This window comes from Pungitius pungitius, chromosome 5, assembly GCF_949316345.1.
Source record: "Pungitius pungitius chromosome 5, fPunPun2.1, whole genome shotgun sequence".
Classification (NCBI taxonomy): domain Eukaryota; kingdom Metazoa; phylum Chordata; class Actinopteri; order Perciformes; family Gasterosteidae; genus Pungitius; species Pungitius pungitius.
This window is the reverse complement of record NC_084904.1, coordinates 1,708,882-1,730,657: the sequence shown is the minus strand read 5'-3', so window position 1 is coordinate 1,730,657 and position 21,776 is coordinate 1,708,882. Positions and strand designations below refer to the sequence as shown.

Sequence of the window (21,776 nt, the reverse complement as noted above, 5' to 3'; positions counted from 1 at the left end):
CATGTCATAAAGCTGGAATCATCTCAGACTGGTTTCTTGAACATGACAATGAGTTCGCTGTACTCAAATGGCCTCCACAATCACCAGATCTCAATCCAATAGAGCATCTTTGGGATGTGGTGGAACGGGAGATTCGCATCATGGATGTGCAGCCGACAAATCTGCGGCAACTGTGTGATGCCATCATGTCAATATGGACCAAACTCCCTGAGGAATGCTTCCAGCACCTTGTTGAATCTATGCCACGAAGAATTGAGGCAGTTCTGAAGGCAAAAGGGGGTCCAACCCGTTACTAGCATGGGGTACCTAATAAAGTGGCCGGTGAGTGTATATATATATATATAATAAGAGTATCAGACCAGCAATGTTGTCTGTGTGGTGTAAGGCTGGATAATTGAGATACAGGCCGACACGGGCCCAGCAGGGAAAGTCACATAGTGTTATGTTTCAGGGTGTTTTTTGGAAGTCAGAGGAGCCAGAATGAGAGGGAGTAGGAATGGGATGGAAGGAAAGGAGATGAGAGGAAATGAAATGAGAGGAAGAGCTGACAGGAGTTGGAAGGGGAGGCAGGGGGAGATGGATGGCGTATCAAACCAATTCAAATCTGTTCCCCTTACCGTAATCACTTTAGTGTGTGTAACACAAATACACACACACACGCATACACAGCGTAATCCTTCTTGCCTGTGCTTATTAAGCCTATGAGAAAATCTAGTGTAGGCATGCAGTGATTCATTCTCCGATTATTCTGTGATATTATTGTTCGGTATTCAGTCCCCTGATAGACTGAGTTAGTGTGGTGTGAGTGTATCCGTGAGGGGATGAAAAAGAGAAACCACGGGCAACAAATTAAAAAGCTACACGAGGTAGAGGAACACATTTCCTGATTTGGAAAGATATCAGAAATAATGAGTAAAAAGATACACATTTGTAGGTTAAAGTTGTTGTTTGTTTGTTTTTTAAGACTATGCCACAACTGGGACAGTAACACTTTTAGATTATAGCTCCTATCCAGACTCAGTTTAATTTATTCATGCTTTTTAAGGGAGATATGGAACACATATTCTCCCAAGGTACAGAGGACTGGGAACCACTAAGGAAAGCAGCCAGTTCGTTAAGTTGCAACGAACATGTCCAGTTCCACTTCCCCCTGGCTGCAGGGCAGTTTGCACCTTTGAATGACACGTGTCCTATACATGGGAGCGTATGCATTGGTTGAGGAAAGGGTTGGTTCCTCAGATTTGTATCAGTAAAGTGGCTCTTAGCAGCTTAGCTGCTGCCTGGGGAACTCTTATTATGGTGAGTGTACGTTTGATGAAAAACTTCCCTCTTAAAATTGAGTTTTTAGTAATTACAAGGCAAATAATTGGCTGGTGTTCTTAATAGCTTTGGGCCAATATTTACTGATTATTCAGCGGAAGAGTGAAGAAGCCATGATTGGCCTCTAGAGGCAGGATTACACCTAAGAACTGAGGTCAGGCAGCAACTCTTTGTTTCTCTTTCCTCAAGTGCACTCAAGTGTCTCTCTCTTCACTTTAGTGTGCAATGAGTCATCTGGATTTAATATTCAATTCCCTTTTAATCATGTCATGTAATAACTTTCAAATAACAGTTTACAACTTAAAGATTGGGTTTATATTTCTACATGGTACTATTTCTATATATATATATATATATAACCACAGATCTAATCTACTCTAAACATTGTCAATACATTTCCAAGGAAGAAAAGGTCCTAGCTAGACGGCTGAGACAGGGTTTCACTTGGGAATGTGTGAGAAAAGGGTAAAGGAGTAAAAGAGAGGATTTTGACAGCAGGACTGTGATGGGTCCCATCAATCACACGACGCTCCTTCATTAGTTCTATCAGTGCAGCTGCAAGCGCGACAAATTCAGCTCGGCAAAAAGGGGGAAAGTTGGGGGAACTTTGTAAAAGTAAGGTTTGAAGTTAGATACGCAACATTTGTATTATAGGGAAACATATTGTTTTTCTTTCTACCTTAATCACTCATGTATACATGCCTTTTTGTCTACTAATTGGTGTGCCCGACCATCTCCTTTTAATTCCTTAGTTGGAGTCCAGGCTAAATGTTCCTAGCTGGGCAACATAATGATCTTCGGCCTTACTTTTTTTTAAACTTTATTCCCTATTGGTCTTCTTTTCCCTTCATAGAGCAATAGCATCAATCTGTGATCTTCTGGCCTGCTCCCGTGACACGTGACTCTGTAGACGCGCGCCATTCTGATGTCTACCCATTTCATTATTCATCTCCATTGCGGTTTAATCCTTGGCCAATCTCTCTGCCCTTTCCTCCCTTCTAAAGTTCCAGCGGAGGTCCCCTGGCTTCTCCTGTGCCGGCACGTTGTCAGCTCCGACTCACAAAGCCATGGTGTGTTTAACACGAGGACACAACCTTGGTGTCAGATACCACCAGTTTCACGCTCATTTCTTTTCCACTGATCCCTCCCTCATTCTCCGCTGCCATCTTGGCAGAACTGTGTTTACAACCAGGTCACAGGCAATTAGGCCTAACCCCTAACCTTCACATTCCTGCTCCTTCTAGTCTGTTCATCCATCCATCAATCCATCAATCCAACCCAAGGACCAACAACCCACCTGAATGTACTTGGTCCTCTCCTTTTCCCTCTCTGTCTATCCACCATTCCCTGTTTCCTCATCCATCCATCTATCCATCACGGTGATTTGAAAAAAATCACTAGCGCAAGGGCTCGGACGTAGCGTCGTCATTTTCCCTCCAAAGGAGGAGAGAATCTATGTAGAATGGGATCTCGATCCTCCACCCAGCGTATCAGACACCACCCTCCGATTTAATTGAATCCCTGTAAACCGCTTTTCTTCCATACGTCCAGACATGCCCTTTTTTTCTCGCAATCCATTATGACGTACAGTAATATTGTCTTATGCCGCCGGATTGTTTTCAGCGCTTTAATGTTTTGTCTTTCTACAAAGGCCATGCAGCAGAAGTGCTACCTTGCAAAATGTAACCATAATGTCATCGATTTATCATTTTATCCTACTAGACATTTGTGTGGGATGGTCATTATCAAAATGTAATAGCCTGCTACAAAAACCCATTGCTGGCGGCAAAATATGAAAAAGGACAGAACAGCAACCCCTGGTTTTAATAGTCTCCTTGAAAACCCCCCCAAAAACCCACCGGTAACAGGTCTCCATTGATCATTTTACAACAGCGAAAGGGGGAGTTGTAATAATAGAGGACTTTGTGGAGTTCCTTCCCAATATAATAGGAATACAAAATGCATCACCTCTGGCCAAATCAATATTATTATATATTTTTTGTATGCATTTGACATTTTTTTTTATATTTAAATTTTAATTCAGGCAAAATATTTCAGTAGTAATAATTGATTTGTTTTTACGGAGAGGGTTGAGTGGACAACATCTGCAGCAGCCTCTGCCTGCCTGCAGGTCAACAAAGAGGTCCCGTGCCACCTTAACACAGCTCAACCTCCTTCACCACGAGACTAGCAGCGCCTCCACCTCAGCCATCGGGCCCCCTCAGCCTCCCGCACACTGCCATCAGCCTCAGCCCCACATCAGTCACCAGGAACCCCCCGTCTGAACAATCAACACCGATGACACGCGGCGCTTTCACGGAGAATCTTCCTGATGATCTCTGTGGCGCGCCTCGGCGCACAGCTCTTGACCTCGCGTCGGGCAGGTCATGTTCCCATGTCCGTCGCTGATTTCCAAGGTGCAGCGAGCCAATAACAAAAGACCAGAGGAAAGACACACCATGGAAATGCCTGCCGTCCCACAGAAACGGTTTTGCTGCTTTGGCTGCTATTGAAAAACTGAAAGGAAATTGTAAATAATCACTTCCAGACATTCCATGAAGCGTAATCCGCAACTATCTACATACCTCCTCCATTTAGATTACATTAAGATAGCCATTATCAAAAAATAGGGAAAGCATCTGTGTAAACAGTGACAAAATAATAGGCCAAACCTACTAAAGTGGCTCTCTGTGGCTCCCAAAAGATCCAACTTTTAGTGTAACACTAATATAGGGACAGTTAAAATACAGACAAAGCCTTCACTGCAGCACAGGGCAGATGATCAGGGAAAAGGTTGGTGAAGAGAACTGCAATCAGAGATTCATAACGCTGACTTCCTCCTTTTTCTTTCCAGGTACAGGTTTGTACAGACAATTCTGCCCACAATATCCCAGAAATAGGTAGAGAACAAACTGGTGTATTTGCACTGATCTTCTTTTGTCCTTTTCTTTCATTCTTGCTACTTCAGTCTCTCCGTGAGTCCCTAGAATCTGTTACAGCCCGTTGACTTTCGGAATTATTTACATTTTTACTGTATATGAAAGAAGTACATTATTAAATGCATCCAGCTGTTTCTTAAAAGGTAGGATGTTTATGCTCGGTTTCTTCATGTCACTGCAAATAATCCGTCTTGGCGGAGACATGACACAGGCTCGACAGTGCAGCATCTGGGGAATAAAACTTCTCGCGGCTTGTCTCGGCAAACGAGTGGCCGGCGGCTGGTGTCTGGCGTCACCCTACAGTTTACACAATGGGTGGTTTTTGTTTGACAACACGAGGATTTTCTCCAATGGGGGTTTTGTGCGGCAGCATACAGTCAAAGTAAAATTCTGCCTCCCTCTCCTACACCTCTGTGGAGCTTCTCCCCCCTCCTCTTTGTGTCCCCCTGTGCTTTTTGATATCTCTCTTCCCTCTCGAACGCACCGAGAGGGGCAGCAAAAAGAATTCGCATGCACGGCCACACTTAAGCTGATCCAAGGACACCGGAGGCAGTTTGTCAGCTTCAATTAGCATCCGCTGCTGCTGTGGTCACACAGAATAGAACTCGCTGGTCAGTGCATGTGTGTGTTCACCCGTGATTGACGCCACCTTCCGGCTAAAACACGTCTTTGACATCAGTCAAGTCGGAGAGGGCCCCCGTAAACACTCAAGTATTCACACATGTGGACGCGCTAATCACACAAAAAGGAAATCACCACTTAACACTACAGTTCAAAGCTGAAGCCCGAAATGAAACCCTTTATCTTGTTGGGATGAACAATATGCTTCGATGAGTCAAATGAGTATCAATTTCATCACCAAGTTCAGGAGGGAGATCCAATGACGAGGTGGGGGCTCAGGAGCTCTCCTTAGTCAAAACAATCCACCTTGTCACTTACACATCCAGGGGTCTGAGACTAAAGGGATGGTTCCTTCTGTCACTGAGCCTTGCTATCGGCTTATTGAAACCAAGTGTATTTGCCAGCACACATTTTAAGCAGAACGCTCAATGCCAAGCGAACCTTGAAACCACGTCTTAACCCTAAAACCTCGCCCCCCCCCTCCCCACCCCCCCCCCATCCCCCCTGCTCCTCAGCTCCTCCTCCTGTTCATTCCCATTGTCCTTTCAGTCTCGCATCTTTTACTTTATCCTCGTCCTACCACTTCCGGCTCGGCCATTCTTTTTTGCAATCTCCCACCTGGCCTGGAGGAGGAGGAGGAGGAGGAGGAGAAGGGGGGTGGACATGCTGCACGAAATGACATGCAAATCTACCTAATGTGACGGAAAACTTGAGTGAAATAAGGATCTTTTCCCCCTTGGAGATGTTTTTTTTTCTGTCTTAATCTTTCCGCCCTTCACTCCTTGCTCGTTCTCGCCCAGATTTGAGTTCACTGTCTCAAAGATGTGTTTATTTCACACTGCTTCCTCTCCAACTTGATAACTGTGTCTCATTTTCATCACGATAATATTTTACTCTTTGGTACTTCCTGTCTGACCTCCCTTTCTTTTCTCATCACCCTCTCCCTCTCAACCTGCTGGAGAGTTTTACATAATTGTAATAATCACTTCCACTGGTTTTGCCCCTCATATAACCTCCCTTAAATAGCACTGGCTAACTTGCAATTTAGAGTTTCATCCTTGTTCCAGGGTCAGCGAGAGGCGTCTGTACACTGCTCTAAATCTTTTTTTATTAAACACATTTGGACAAAAGTTGGACACATGTCCTTCGTCTACGCGGGTTTATTTGATATCATCATTATGACTTTTACTCTAGACAACAATAAGGTTGATATTGAGGTTTTAAGGTAAATATCTTCAGAACGAAGCCATGACATTTAGCACAGATGTCTCATGTTTCTCTTAAGAAGGATTGTAACAGCTTTGTATCACTATCATTAAACAAACCATTTTATTCAGCCAATAGTTCGGCTTATCACAGGTCCATGAGCCTGACTGAATATGCTGTTATGTTCAATTAAAGGAATGTTAGCATAACACAATAAACTCATTCAGTAAAAGCCAGATTTGATTTCAACAGCTAATACGTGAATGAGTCCTGTTGCGCTCCTGCATCACGAGGTACAGGATCACAGAGAGCAGCAACAGGATATTAGTCTGTGAGTCCGGTACTGTACTCTGCCGGAGTGATCCAATAGAAATGGAAAAAAAACAAAACAAATATTCGGACTTGTAGCATATTCCCACTGTCCCCGTAGGCAACACATTCAAAGAGAAGCTTTTTTTCGTGACACCATAGAACCCATAACGCAGACGTATGCTGCAAATTCAACAGAGTAAAAGATGTCCCCTCTAGTTCTGTGACACGAGTCCACAAAATTGCACTGCTATTAGGAAACAAGAGGAGAGTGATTCAGATTGTGCCTCCTGAGGGACACAGGTTGACACATCCGTCTGTGGAGAGTTTCTGTTATATTCTATAAAAACGGTAACCGACAGCTTTGTGTGCCACTCTGACTTCGCCTTATGAGAGGAGCTCTGTCATCAATAATTAACTTGGTGAAAGCGTTGAAATGGGAAATAAACTCTGCATGCATTTGAATTATTTATGTTATACAATATTGGTCTCAAAGTCTGACGTTAATTGTCATGCGAAGAAAAAAACAAGGGGGTTAGCTTAGCATTTCAAAGCATGCCCAAATATTCATGCAAATGTGTGTGTGTGTGGGGGGGGGGGGGGTGCATTCATGGAGCTATTACATTGAGAAAAATGTCCTGCAATCTTTCAAAACTTGTAATGGAAAAAATGTTTCTTGCATGATGGCAGCACTTTGAGGGGGGTGGCGGGGGGGCTCCAAGGTCACATGACTCTCTAAAGTCACTTAGCGTAATTCAGCACATACATCAGACGAGACTGAGAGATGATAATTGAAGGTGACCTCAATTTAAGAACACAGCAGTTTGCAGGCCATTGACTCCCATGAAGAGGGAGAACATTTCGCTCCGTCTTCCAAAAAGATGGAGAATATCCGCTCAGGGGGAAGCGTGAGAGAGTAAGTGTAATGATTGTGAGTATTATGACCGACACTGCTATGTTATGGGACATATGAGGGAATAGGTCATCTACGCCCCCCCCCCCACCACCACTTCCCTCGGTTTCATTTTACCTCTCTCCTCTTCACCCTTTCCTTAATCTAGCAACAATCAGTCTTTCCCCATTCAGTCATCACCTCCACCCCCTGTCCTCGCTTTCTCCCTTCTCAGCCACAACCCTATTTTTTTTATTGTGGCTAGTTCTAAAGTATAAATCAAATCAGCCATTTTTCCTCTCTCTAGGCATTTAAGATGTCACAGATAAGTAACAAAGCAATTACACAAGGCCGACTTGTCGCCTCTATATAAGAGTGGTGGAGCCTGGCGTGCCCGTAAATGTATAGCGATATAGAGATATATAGGATTCCATGCACAGCCCCTGAAGGTAATGGAGCAGAGAGCCAATTCTACCACAGCGTCACATTAATAATGGTGATGATCTGAGGTGGTTGCTATTATCGTTATCACTTCACAACTGTATGCACATCTGAGTGCAAGTGTGCTGGGGATAAATATCATTACAAGGCAACTTTCATAAAAATGGTAGGCAGCATAAGGTTAGGGTGGTGGGGGAAAGAAAGAGGGGAAGGAGTTAGTGGGGGAGAGAGCGAGAGAGAGAGGGTGATGTCCTCAGAAGAATGACTTAATTAGGGAAGGACAGGGAAAGAAAAAAAAAGTCTGGACATTGAGTATGTCATTACTCTGAGCAGGGATGAGAAAGAAGGACCAGTGAGGACGGATTGGAAACAAAGATCGGGTTAAGTGGTATTCTCAACAGAGAACAGTGTTAATGCCCTAATTAGGTCTTTACATAGCGTCCATGACGTCAGATACACACACACACACACACATTATATCTCAAAACCCCAGGAGTTGCACTAATGTGGGGGGCCCCTCGGGGGCCTGTTGTGCATTATTCACAATCTTTTCGCAGGCACTGTATGCGTCTCCTATGTAAAATACATGGGGTTGCCCCCATTATCCATTTTCTTTTTTACAAGACACATCAATGCCATGAAAGCAGTGGGGTTTGAGAGAAATACATTTGCCTTCATAAAGGTAATGCACACGGTGTGGCCAGTGAGAGGGGGTGGGAGTGGGGATGGGAGACCGAGAGAGAGAGAATCTATTTGTAAAAAACACAAAACAATGTTTATTTCATTTGGTTCAAGAGTTGGACCTTGTGGCGAAGTCCGTTGTCTGTGTCCCTGACTGCTTGCAGGACAAAAGCAGGAGTGGAGTCTTAAAAGAACAATGTTTTGTTTCAGGTTTGCAAAATGCTACGGATGAAATGTTTAGCAGCCCTTTACCATGTGACCATGTGGGGTAATGTTACATTATAAGTGTTGACGAGAGCATTTAAATGGCTGGATACATCTAAAGAAATTATTCCTACGAGGAAATAAAAGAAGTTGATGCAGTAGCTTTGAAACAATTACTTCTCTTTACGTCGCGTTGGCTCCCGATCCATCAAATTTATGAACTTTGCCGGTGAAAATGATGAAAAAAACAATTCTGGGTGTCCTTTTTTTTTTTAATTGGCCAATGTCACTATCCCCTTATTAACATTTCTAAAATGTCAACCCGAAATGAAAAACATAATTGGCTCTTTCTCACAGCTTCCACTTCTGTTACCTATGTCACGAAATGCCCAGGTTCCAACCATTTTATAACATTAAAGTCAATGCTGCTGCTTATTGTTTAATGTTTAATTGTTTAATGTGACTCCGAGCCGAATCTAAAGCAGCAGCAGCTATTCAAATACTCGGTGATTGTTCAGGCTTAACGAATATGTTTTTTTTAATCTATTTAGGATGTTTCCCTGAGGCTACATATTATCTTTGTATACTTGCATCACTGCAAACGTGTAGAAGCACATGACTGATAATAATGAAAGACATAATAAAACGAGGCGATCACCTTGACAGTGGTGACTCCTACGGCATCGTTAACCTGGGAGTTAAGCATTGTCCCACATGCCATCATTACGGAAGGGAAGATGTTCACACCTGGGGTGAGAGAGACCGCTCGCTCTACACCGTGATCAATTTACATTGAGGCCTTTGATCACGATCAACCTCCAACAAAAGACAAAATAATTCTTGCACATAGCGGTTCACGTGAACACATGGTGGAATGCTTGAACAGCATGGGATTTGGTTTTCTACTACTCTCTATCCTGTGGTTTTAATTTCTTTCTATCGTTTCCTTTTTTTCATGAATTTTGCGTTGGAAGTAGAGCGGTACGAGACATTCTCAATAACCTTTGCCCCGGCCTATCGTATATCTCTGCCATGCTTTTATTGCAGGTCACATGCTGTGGATGAAAACCATTTAGAAGGCTCTGTCATTCAGAAAGACACGGTCCAGTTACTACATAGCGGAGGCGCTATGAGAGGAATATTTTCCTCTCCTTATTTGAGTCCATTCATGAACTGAATTTGAAACCCAATGACAAAGTATTGAGGGAGACTGTGGCAGCTAAACTGCATTCTGGTAAATTAAGCTCTCTGATTTGGGAAATGCGCCGAGATGGAATTATGCCGTGCTTTAAAGATTGACCGTGTCTGTGAGGGCATGCTGCATTATGTCGGTGTCTCACCACATTATCCGATATCAAAGGTCAATATCTCAACTCTTATCTGTTCGGGGATCCCTCCCGTATGGATGACGCACCCTGTGTGTGTGTGTGTGTGTGTGTGTGTGTGTGCTTGGGTTTCATGTCTCTCTCTCTTTCTTAATGTCTTTAATACCTCACCAGTCTTGGTCTCCTACGTTTACCTGACTGTTTTCATGGCGAGGTACGATCTGCTTACGTTGAGTACTCAGGGATTGTTGGGCCTTTTCTAATTGCGGTGCATCAGGAATGAACTAAAACTGTACCGTCCTTAATGAAAAATGAATATACTTTAGACGCACTTTAGATTTTCTAAGAAGCTTCGGGTTACCAATCATTGACAGTTCATTCACAGAGTTAATACTTTGCATGCATGGGTGCTGTGGCTGAAGTGCCACACAGCTGCAAAGGGGTTGAATCCCTCATTCACTGTGAGCTGCAGTTGCAGTAATTATTTTGAATGTTTCTTTTAACTATTAAATTTCATATTCATATCATTTACATCAACAAATTATTATTTTTTAAACAGTGGGATGAAAAAATAAATGAATGTGTCAGGATGACAAATGTAAGTTCAAAAGGATTTAACAAACTGCAAAATGCACCTAAATATAAAATTAAAAATGACACTCCTACAAGTCCCAATGGGCACTGTAATTGTTGTCATCCTTAAACGAGACAAAAATGAAAATGACAAACCTCAAGTGTACGAGTTCAAGGTAGTGTTTAAAGTGTTTAAAAGCCCCAGAAAACAGTGTGCAGCTACACAACGCATCTCACCACTCAAATGAAAACACTATTTTTGGTTTTGGCAATCATAAACCAATGCCGTCCACTTCCGAATGCTAATGTGAAGTCTACAGAAAGGAATCTGCAGGACAGCCACAAGCAAAGAGATGGCTAAATGAAAACAAGGAGTCAGGCAGATGCGGCAGAATCCCCCCGGAAGATTCCGGAATTTAAGCAATTCCACCTCACGGCGGAAGTTCAGTTCCGACGACTTACCCTGCTGACTCCTCGGCCCCTGTCCTCTCCATAATTTGTTCCCAGGATTTCGAAGAAGATGTTGGGGTTCGTGCCGTTGTCGGTGAACTCCAGAAAGCTGGTGAGGCCGCTGACTCCAAACTGCAAAGACGAGACAGAATCGTTTGATTTGACAGGGTATTTATTTTCACTAGAACCGTAGTTGAGCGAAATTGATCGTTGCATTGTGGTCATCGGAGTTGTCGTCATAATCTTTTTCCCTATAATCATGTCGCGTCTCATCAATAGTGCAATATTCTTTTGGATTTAATAGACCCCATCAATAATTCTGCCTGGCAAATGTGAGATTAAATAAGGTTTTTTTTTTTTTTTATCCTTGCTAAAGATCAGATATAATGACTGCTCAGAGTGAAGCAGCGACATGAATCTTCAGCCTGGCTCTAATCGAATGATTATATCTCATGGGTAAGTACATGTACGGAATAGCTAAATGTTATGCTTGCCGTATTATACAGAAATATGTTGCATTTTGTATTGATGTAGATGTGTGCATTTGCTTGTAGACGATCCGACTCAAGATTTACACAAACGGTTATAAGTACCCGGCTGACTGAATACCATCGTAAGTGGTTTGAGGTGTACAACGCTGACTTATGTGGAGAGGTAGATTCATTTCCAAGCTTACAGACGCATAGACACACACACACTGCCCCCCCCCCCCCACATGGTGTCAGTCCCCGACCTTTTGATCCACCTGCTGTTTTGACCTGTCAGGGAAAGTAAAACTCAGGCTGGGGGAGGGCTAGGTGTTATACTCCTTCATATGATTCATGCTCTGTGTGTGTGTGTGTCTGTGTGTGTGTGTGTGTGTGTATTGATGGTCGTGTGTGCACAAAACATGGATTGCACGCAGTGATTTGGGCCGCGGTGCAAGCACGTAGGCAGAAATGTATGTCTAGGTGTAATCATATGGACACATGTGTAGTCAACCCCCCCATAATACATGATGATCTGTTAGAGGTGGAACCCGATCAGATGCTGATCATTGCCTTTCATAAATATTTAGTTAATTAGTGCCGGCAACTGGGTATTCAAAACAATATATTCACAAATCATCAAACTGAGTTGCTCCAGATTCAAAGAACGTGCCACCGGGGCTCATGAGACTGAAGGCAAATTTGCAAAATAAAAAGGCGTTTCCAGATGTTTATCTGGAGGAAAAAAAGGTGAAAGGGGACAACAATGAATATGAAAAAGAAATCAAGGAAATTAAAGTCAATATTTTCACATCATGAACTGGGACTTTAAACGCGCCTCGTGGGCACTCTGGACATATTGGCCTCGTCTGTCTGGACACTTAAATGTATGAACACATGTGTCTGTGTTCTGCAACCTGAACTCATCTAGGTCACATAGAAACAGCTCAAACACGGCCCTTTATTTAGGCTTTGAGGATCAGCGTGAAAGCAGTTTCACCAGCTGCATTTTCCACCTACCGAATTTGTCAATGAACCAAAACGAACCGCATCAATACATTTCCCCGTGAACAGCTGACGATGAGCATTCATCATTACCATAACGGCCCCAAATACCAAAACGCTGATTAAACACACGGGCACGCGCAGTGAGAGTGAGTAAAGCTCACTGCTGACGCACCGTGGAGTGGAAGCGATGCCAGGCTGCTGAAACTCGACTCCATATCACTGCTCAGGGCTCTTTAACACAGCTCTGTGGAGACGCACATCGGGGTCGGTTTTAACAGCCGGAGCTGCTGATGAAAGTGTTGCCAAGCCCCGGTCTGATCTCAAGGTGAAATGCAGAGATACATATGAAAGCCATTTGCGCCCACGTTTTTGTTATTGTCTTTAACGCTGAACCTGAATTAGCATTTCACTCGGCTTCATCATTCAGTCAAACCTTCGTCCCTGGAGTGTTTTTTAATACATTTTTTTTTTAATTGATAGCAAAACAGAGGGAATCGATCCAATTGGAATAGGCCCGGGAGGTAAAAAAGAAATCACAGCTGCAGTACAAAATCCTTCATCTTTCAGAAGACAGTGACACTGCATTTAAAAGTGACTGGTGGATTTAACTAGTGTGCATCCACATTGTCCTGAATTGCAAACACATGCTCCCTTCATCATTTTTTCAAGATTGTGCTTTTTCTGTAGTAATGAAGACTCAGCTCAACTTTTCTTTCTGAGGCGTGAAGACTTTTTTGAATAATTTATTTGCATTTTCAAACACGGGAGCCCTTTTCATCGCGACACTAACTCACCTGCAACCATCACACAGCGGCAGAGCGCCTGAGGAGGCAGACAGTCCACAACCTGAGAGTCTGATTACTGGATGATTGAGATATAATAAAGCCCCACAGTGACATTAGCTGGTCGAGTTCCCCTCCTGGTCGGGCAGAAGAGGAGGCTTTTCTGAGCCCCCGGACCTTAGCAAGAACTTTGACAGCATGGGTAGGGTTGGGTATCGTTTGAATTTGAACGATTCCGATTCCTTGTTTCGATTCCGGTTCCAGCGATTCTCGATTCCGATTCTTTTAGGAGGCAGGGTCAAAAAAGTTTAAGTTTAAGATATTTTAAATAAGCTAGCTAACCAAGGGTCTTTCTGAAGGAAATAGTCTCCATCAATGTTAATTCTATGAACTTTTTATTAGCTTTACTATGAATTTCTAACAGGGCTGTTTTCAACTACAATATGAATATCAAACTATGAACTTGAATATTGTATAAACATTATAAATTATGAATATATTTTAACACTTTCCTCGAGAGAGCTTTATTTTTGAAACCTCACAAAAACACATTTACACATGAGTGTATGATACTGCAGGTACTTAAACGTTACCTTGCTCCCACTGATGGACCCTTGGAGCCAGAGGAGGAGGCAGCGGAGGACGGTCGGTGCAGCGCGTCACAGACGGGGCACACAGGGGGGGGGGGGGGCAACTCTCCCAACCTCAAATCAGGGACACTTTCGCTGACGGGGGGGGGGGGTTCTAGCGGTCGACGCGGGGAGTGCTAGCACAATCTTTTTTCATTGCAGCGCCAGCCTCACTGCTCATTTTAACAGATAGGACCGCTCCGCTCGGGCCACCCGGCACCCGCGCGCACGCACTCGTCTGATTCGTCACAACTTCACAACAACCGGGAGTTTTTTGCCGAGTTTTCGGTTTGTTTCGAGAAGTGTAACCACACTTTGGACCGCCGACGCACGCTCGCCATGTTCGATCGCGCTGTTACGCCAACACTTCCGGTGGACGCTTCTTCGTTGGTGTTCAGCGGTTTCTATTTCCGGTCGGCGCCGGCGGACTGAGAATCGAAACTAGGAATCGAATTTTAAACTTTTGAACGATACCGGGTAAATCGAAAAGCTAAAATATGTAAAATGTAAATATGTTTTGTTTTTTTCCCACCTATTGTTATGGAAGATATTAAAGACGTATGTTTCCCAGTGCTCTATTCTTTGATGCCTTTGAATCTTTGCCCATGATCAAATTGGGGCCATCAACAGGGTTGAATCGGACATAATACAAATTTGACAAAATATTGACACCTGAGCACAGTTTTTATTTCAGAAAAATTCCAAAAGTGTTACAACACTTGAGGTGTGTGTGTGTGTCCCACAGCCACCCTGTGTCCGTTATTGCATGGCTACTGTAGCTCAATTCCCTTTCCCGGCGTGTGTACGTTCCTCTGCGTCTCCGTACCTTTTTGACAGTGTCCAACATGCTCTTGCCTCCCTGCCAGGGTTTGGAGTTCTTCCTGATGCAGCTCAGACTGGCCATGCTGTGCCACTTCCTGTCCTCCAGCTTTCTGTGGAAGGTGTTGGCCAGCAGCAACACAGAATCATAGATGTAGCGGTTGCTGATCTGAAGAGGAATGAAAGACAGACGGCACACAAACATGAGAGAAAGTGAGGTGATGCGATAAATCTCAATTGTGCCTTTAGGGGGAGAATGCTTACTGTACATAACAACAAATGATTCAGTGATGAGATCAAAAACGTTGCATATAGTATGTACAGTGTGTTTACCGCCCCTGTAGTGCAACGCAATTATTTCACGTGAAACTGCTGCTCTCTTTTAGTGCAAATTTACACCTAAAAGCACACGGAAAAACGCTTGAAGGATGACATTAATTAAAATGTACTGACAGATCCTTGGCACCACATAATTAGAATGAGACGAGTGGGGGATGAGGTGTAGAGCTTATTCAGTCCGTGATCTATGGTTATGTGATTTACAGAGCCTCCTGTCTCTGTCTTAAAGAGAACATAAGCTACGCGTGATTCTGTGCGTGCACGTACACACACTATGATGAGTACGCTAGATGTAAAAAAAATACCCAATATGTGGGATTCCACATAAACAGGCTTATTATAGGAACTATTTATATTTGACACTAATCAACCATTCTTATCAAGACATTGCCTTTTGGAAATAACTACCAGCAACTAAAATAAACTAAACTAAAATAAAATACATATTAAATCAGAGGAGACAGCTTTCACGGTTTGCCCCATGTTATGTCGGTGTTCTCTGGGACCAGAACCGGTAGAGATGACAAACATTAAGGATACCTACATAGAATTAGTGAAACTGTGACTTATGTAGGTTCATAAAGAGTATTCCATTTGTACCGTTTCATGACCAGATGAAAATTCATCCTAGTAACTAAAAAATAAAAAAAAACGTTGTGGGCTGTAATGAAGAAGAGATGAAGTCTCAAAGGGCTGAATGAATACATTCCGGCCAAAAACAATAATTCAGTGCACGGGCAGCACCCTCCACTTCGTTTGTTCACTCCATCACTCTGCTTCAAGAATGCTTATCTTAAATGTGTCCTGTCAAGTGATGAGGAAATATATGCTCCTTTTTCACACATCAAACAGTTAACTGACAGACTGGCTGACGCAGAAACAAAAGGAAACTCATGGCGTCGTGTTAATCTTATACGTTTTCTCTCACTTTGTTATCAAAGTGTCCCTTAGATCTCTTAGTCTTCCACTTGCTATCTTTGTCCATCTATCAGTCACTTTCACTCTCTCTGCGCCTATTGCTTTCTCTCTGAAAATTAAAGTGAAAGTCTACGGCTCTAAGGGGAGCTTCAATGATCACTGGGTTCTGCAGCACTGTGTGTGTGTGTGTGTGTGTGTGTGTGTGTGTGTGTGGTCAGCCCGAGTTGATGTGCTTCAGTGCAGTGTGAAATTGGGCTTCTGGGCCACTCTCTGACCGCTGAGCTGATCTGCTTCCTCTGTCTCCTCTTTCTCTCCCATCCCTCGTTTCCTCGTCCTCCCAAATTTACACCCACCAGCACCCCCCCCCCAACTCCCCCCCCCCCCCCCCCCACGCACACATACGCACAGGATGTCAAACTGAACATGTGCACGGTGCATGAACAGTGTTTTTATCCTCGCTCCCAACAACACATTGTCCTTGACTGAAAGGTGTTACACTCACGTGCACGCGCGTGGGTTGACGCATGCACACCCTCAGCCCTCCACAGTGGGATTAACAAATACGAAAAGCACTCGAAATGAGACATAATCAAAGTTTTTCACATTTGAGAAGCACTCGATTCATATTAGAAGCTTTATTTAAAATACATTATTCAATGCTTCGGGCCTCCAGGAGTCAACAATGGCTTATGTTGTACGGAGAGGCTCAAACTAAGTAGTGGCTTTAATCAACCTTTCAAAAACATATGTATTAAGCTGGTTTCTTACCTTCGGGGCATTTTTTTTCGTTTTTTTACTTGAATTTTTATTGGATTAAAAAAAAAAAAAAAAAAGGCCCGCACACTGATTGCAGTTGAAAAGCCTTGAATGTCACTGACTTAGGTTTGAAAGGGAGATATCCAAATAAACATTAAGGCCATGTTTCTGTTTTGAATGTATTTCAAACTTTCATCAAATGTGTTCCCCCAAGGCCTTCACATCCACATAAATCAACAGCACATTAATTCAATTTCATTTTTTTTTTGTCTTGACACATGAATAAGATTGTGTTCCATTTTCTCCGCTGATGGCAGCCTGATGACTCACTCACACACACACACACACACACACACACACACACACACACACACACACACACACACACACACACACACACACACACACACACACACACACACACACACACACACACACACACACACACACACACACACACACACACACACACACACACACACCAAAAGGGCTAATAATTGCAAACATATTGCCACCCTGGGGGACATGTTAGTAAAGTAAAGAAATTTGTGGAAAACCTCAAGGGTAAAAAAAAGAAACTGTCACCGTGTTTGTTGGCTGAATAGTGTGTTCTGAGTAAAACACATACACGTGTGTGTGTGTGTCAGATTTTTTTTAAAAAGATTATTGTTGCAGGTTAGAAGACCTCGCAGGCATTCGATGTAACAATGTCAAATTTAAAGCCCGGTTCACTGGGAAGCTTCTCGGAAACAGGAGATTTGTTGAGATGTCAAACCACAAGACTGAGAGACGTTTTAAAAAGACAACTGAGCTGCTTTTTACACACGTTACTGGTAGCTTGTTGACTTTTTGGCTACCGTTGATGTATTGACTAAAGCTTTGTTGGGGCCACGTGAGCAGCTTCTCAGCATTCCCAACCACCTTTTATTCCTGGAAGATCTCGAGTGAATTAGAGCGCCGACACACTAGAATAGTTCAAAATGAACAGAACAGACAATGCGTGGATCCGAGATGCAAAGAGTAGAAGATTTAAAGTGGGAGGACATATTTCCATTTAGCCTTTTTCAAACATAATTCTAAACTAGGCTTCTTTTAACAATATTGATAATCAAAAGCTTTTTTCTTAGTTTTGAGATAGAAAATTGTTTTCCTGTTCTGCTGAAGAATTCAAGGTCGAGGGGCGAGCAAGATGTGTTAGCGAGGCCAGATAATCTGGCTTCAGGGGGGTGCTCTAACTAATGCCATTAAGAACTAGATAACATACTTATAGACAGAAGCTTCTTGTGTTACATATATGGGGAGGGTTTCTGTTCTGACTAAGGAAGCAAGGTCAGCGGGTCAACCAGCAGATGTGTAAGATAAGGGGGGTTGGAACTCACACCACACCATTCAACACACACACTTTTTTCATTGTTTACGTTAGGCAAGGTGGTCTGGACATTGGATGTGACCGGATCCTTAGAGGCGGGGGGAGAAGGTTCATCCCCTACGCCAGCTTAGGGCCAATAGAAATCTTTTCTTTGTCTTTCGGGTTATAAAACATGATGTTCTTGCTGATGTTAGGTAGTGTGTTCTTCCGGCCTGCGGGCCGGTAGGATTGCTCCTGCCTTTGCAAATGCAGCGCTTATACTTGACCTGTGATCTGATGAATAAATCTACCAGAACGAGAGAAGTTGTTTTGGCTGATTTGTGCTAAATTATCCCCGACCGGGCTTCCAATCCTTGAACACGCCGAAAATACTAACAATATTAATTTAACAAAAACCGTCTAAGGGAATAAAGACACACATAATAGACAAAAACATATAATCAGTACAGTTATTTCATTTGTTAAAAACTGACTGACCTTCTCTACCAACGTATCAACGATCTAAACCAAACTCACCTCCAATTGCTGGGCCTTGGGGTTCTTAAGGTCACACAGGGACGTGTTGATCCTGTGGTTGTGTTTGACACAGCGCTGAGTTGTGTTCTGAGGCATGGGGAACGTCTGGCGCACCAGCGTCAACCGACCGATCGACTTCATCACCAACTCCTGCAGGTCGTAGTCTGAGATTTCCTGTGGGACGGACAGAGGAGGAGGAGGAGGAGGGGGGCGGTGGTGGGGATCAGGTGGGAAATGATCAGTGTTCAGAAGAGGAGAAAGAGAAAAATCAATGTCAACAGCTCCATCACATCTGTTTTTGCAGGACACCTAAAAGCAACATTTCACCTCAACGTCAAATGAGATGTTTCTCATGCATTCGATATGTTTCAAGTGCTTTAGGTTTTATTTCCTATGCTCTACTTTTCCCCTTATCCACACACTGACACGTGAATACAACATTTACTATCTCAGAGGTAGGATGGGAGAGAGAGAGAAGTAAAAGCATGTGTTTGTGTGTCGTGCGCATGCATGTGTGTTTGCAGTTTGCACATTCTCTGCATGTCCCTGCAAAACCTTGGGGGAGGAATCATTGCTAATTTTAGCCCTAGGACAAAATCTCTCTTCCTTTCTCCGTCCGTGGGTCTCTATTCATCCTCTGCGATTTGCATGGAGTCATGTGATGAGAGTTGGACGTTCATCGTCCCTTGTGGAGGCAACGCTGCCACCAGCCGAGGCCGCCTTTGCGGTCTTTGTGCGTGCAGTGGGTCAGCGTATGCGTTGATATGTGTGTGTGTTTTCAGGAGATCCTTCTGGTTCCGCCGATCCCTTTGGATTCGGTTTTATTTGTGCAACATACATAAATAAGCCCTCACACACACTTTATATTCTCGAGGTGTAATGCTATAGGTACCACCGGTTCATTGACTTTTCTCAATAGATTTCATTTTAATGTAATTAACGTTCATTAAGGCTGGTGAGTCCTCGTGGGATGCGATCAATGGTGATTAGAGGTGGTATTATACAGGCTTCATTGGTATAGCTGTACTCATCAGCATTAATCATGCTGAAATATGGCTCTCGCTCTGTAGGCAAACATATGCATTTGCTCTGGAAATCACCGGTAAAATAAATATTTAGAGAGAGGTACGTGACATTTGAGACTCAACGGAGCAGACGGACACTTTTTCCCCCTCTGCTTTCAAATTTACATTTTCTTGAAATGCAGGGAAGTTGATAGCAGAAGAAAAGAATGCTTATGCTTTGAAAAAGAAAATAAATAAATTTGCTGGAATTTGGGGTAAGACGTGGCAGAAATCCCAAATAGTTGCTTACATAAACTCTTATAGGGAACGGAATTACAAAGCAAACGGATACAAGATACAGGACAGAGCAAAAACCTGAAAAAATTGCACAAAAAAAAAAAGGCAGTTCTGTGGGCCAAAGGAGAATTAGAATTCACAGCAGGCAGTCAAGGGCATGCAAAGGAACATCGGCAGGCAAGAATTAACCAGAGTTTCCGATTCAAAGGATCAAACTCAAACAAACATAGATCCGCCCGCACACAGATTTAACGGAAAATATCAAAATGAGATTTGTCCTCTCAACAGGCGATTGAGAGTCTTCCTTCTTTTGTCACATTCTGTTTGCATCTTCTTCTCAGTCTCTCTGGGGACAAACTTAACTTAGAATTCACCCAGTGTGACTTTCGGCGATGGCTCTCAAAGCCCTGAGCCATTTACCGGCTGAGAGTAAATAAATGTGACGAACGACACGACCACACATATCAAGTCTCACAAGGTCGCTCATCAACACTAACAAAGTAACTGATGCTCAGCTGTCACTTGTCTCCTATTATAAATCTGCTCCTTTTTTATGTCCATAACCCATAATTCTCTTCATGCCCCTCATTGTCAACCCCCCGTGCTCAATCTCTATATAAATATTGATTAATATTAAGATGTGAAACACGTGAACCGTCTGGTTTAGTTTGGTTCGGTACAATCTGGACCAAATGATTATATTTCACCATTTAAACAGGCGTGGAATAATTACAGCTGATTGACTTATTAACAGCTTGAGAAAATCCATCATCGTCACAGATCATCATCAATCAAAGCCCCGACCAGGAATAATGCTGCTTTTGGGGCTCCTTAACCCGTAGGTAGTAACCCCTCAAACCCCCTCGGGCTCATATATAGAGTGACTTATGAGTTGTTTACTCCATAAACTTGAGGTTTTGGTCTGCAGCCCCCCCCCCCCCCCCATCAACCTCAACCCATCACCTCTCTCTTCTCTATCCTCCCCCCCCCCCCCCCCCCGAGGGACCCAAATCTTTGTCTTTAGTGTTTTACTTGAAGATGAGAGTCAAAAGCCAAAAACACATCCCTCATCCTCAATTGGTCTCGGCGCTTCTTCCCTGGCCCGCATACTTTGTTCTCTGCTCTTTCCCTCCTCAGCACCCCCCCCGCCCCCTTTCTCTCTGTCTCCCCTGGAGACACTAAATCCTGCCCTTTTCTTACAGTATCTACTGATTTGGGGAAAAAATAATGTTTTCCAACCCTTTTCTGCTGCTCTTATTCCCTATTTCTTACCATTTGGTTCTTAGAGCACACAATCCCTCTCATTTGCTTCTATCGAAGGGTTCAAAAGAAATCTGAAAAAGGCCAATGGTTTACCTCGTCATTTTCCTAAACATTTGATAAGTTTCCACAAATGCTGTCGATGCTGCTTCCCCACATTCAGCCAATAGATGAGGCAACCCCCCAGAGCTAAGTTGTAAACACTAAATATGATTTGTCGAATCTTCGACGAAACTGTGATCCCAAACCTTTTGGATTCAGATTTCGAGACCACGCAGGGACACCTGGATAGAAGTGGTGTCACATTCGCTGTCAACAAGATAAAAAAAAAACACAACATGCAACAGCTGCAGGAGAGCCGCTTAAGCAGCAAGCGTCTTGGATGGCTGCAGTCGTACTGGGGAACCTCCAGCTGTGCAAAGAGCGTTCGCTCACTCTCCCCCCCTGCAAGCATTGGAGCTGTAAATAGTGTTGTAAAGAATGTTCTTTTAACTTTAGCTAACTGCAGCCTAGAATTACTTTAATTTTGATCCTTTGGTATGTTTTTACCACCGTTCATTTGCGGAGTTCTTAACAGATAGACCATATAATCATATTCTAAGCATGAAAAGCCTCTAAATTTCAGTCACATGCCGTTGCATATCATGGACT

General features: G+C 43.3%; 1 protein-coding gene across 3 annotated transcripts in view; it reads right to left on the bottom strand.

Moving 5' to 3' along the window:
- The window catches only part of grid2 (glutamate receptor, ionotropic, delta 2), a 301,762-nt gene that overhangs the window by 90,481 nt on the left and 189,505 nt on the right, over positions 1 to 21,776 (bottom strand). For all 3 annotated transcript variants that reach the window (XR_009956209.1, XM_037481965.2, XM_037481966.2), the window contains exons 6-8: positions 18,565 to 18,738; positions 14,674 to 14,835; positions 10,974 to 11,093 (exon numbers count right to left, since the gene is read on the bottom strand). Coding sequence is in view for 2 of the 3 variants with exons in the window: in XM_037481965.2 (XP_037337862.2) it covers positions 10,974 to 11,093; positions 14,674 to 14,835; positions 18,565 to 18,738 (456 nt within the window). In the remaining variant the exon portion in view is untranslated. The remainder of the gene's footprint in view (positions 1 to 10,973; positions 11,094 to 14,673; positions 14,836 to 18,564; positions 18,739 to 21,776) is intronic.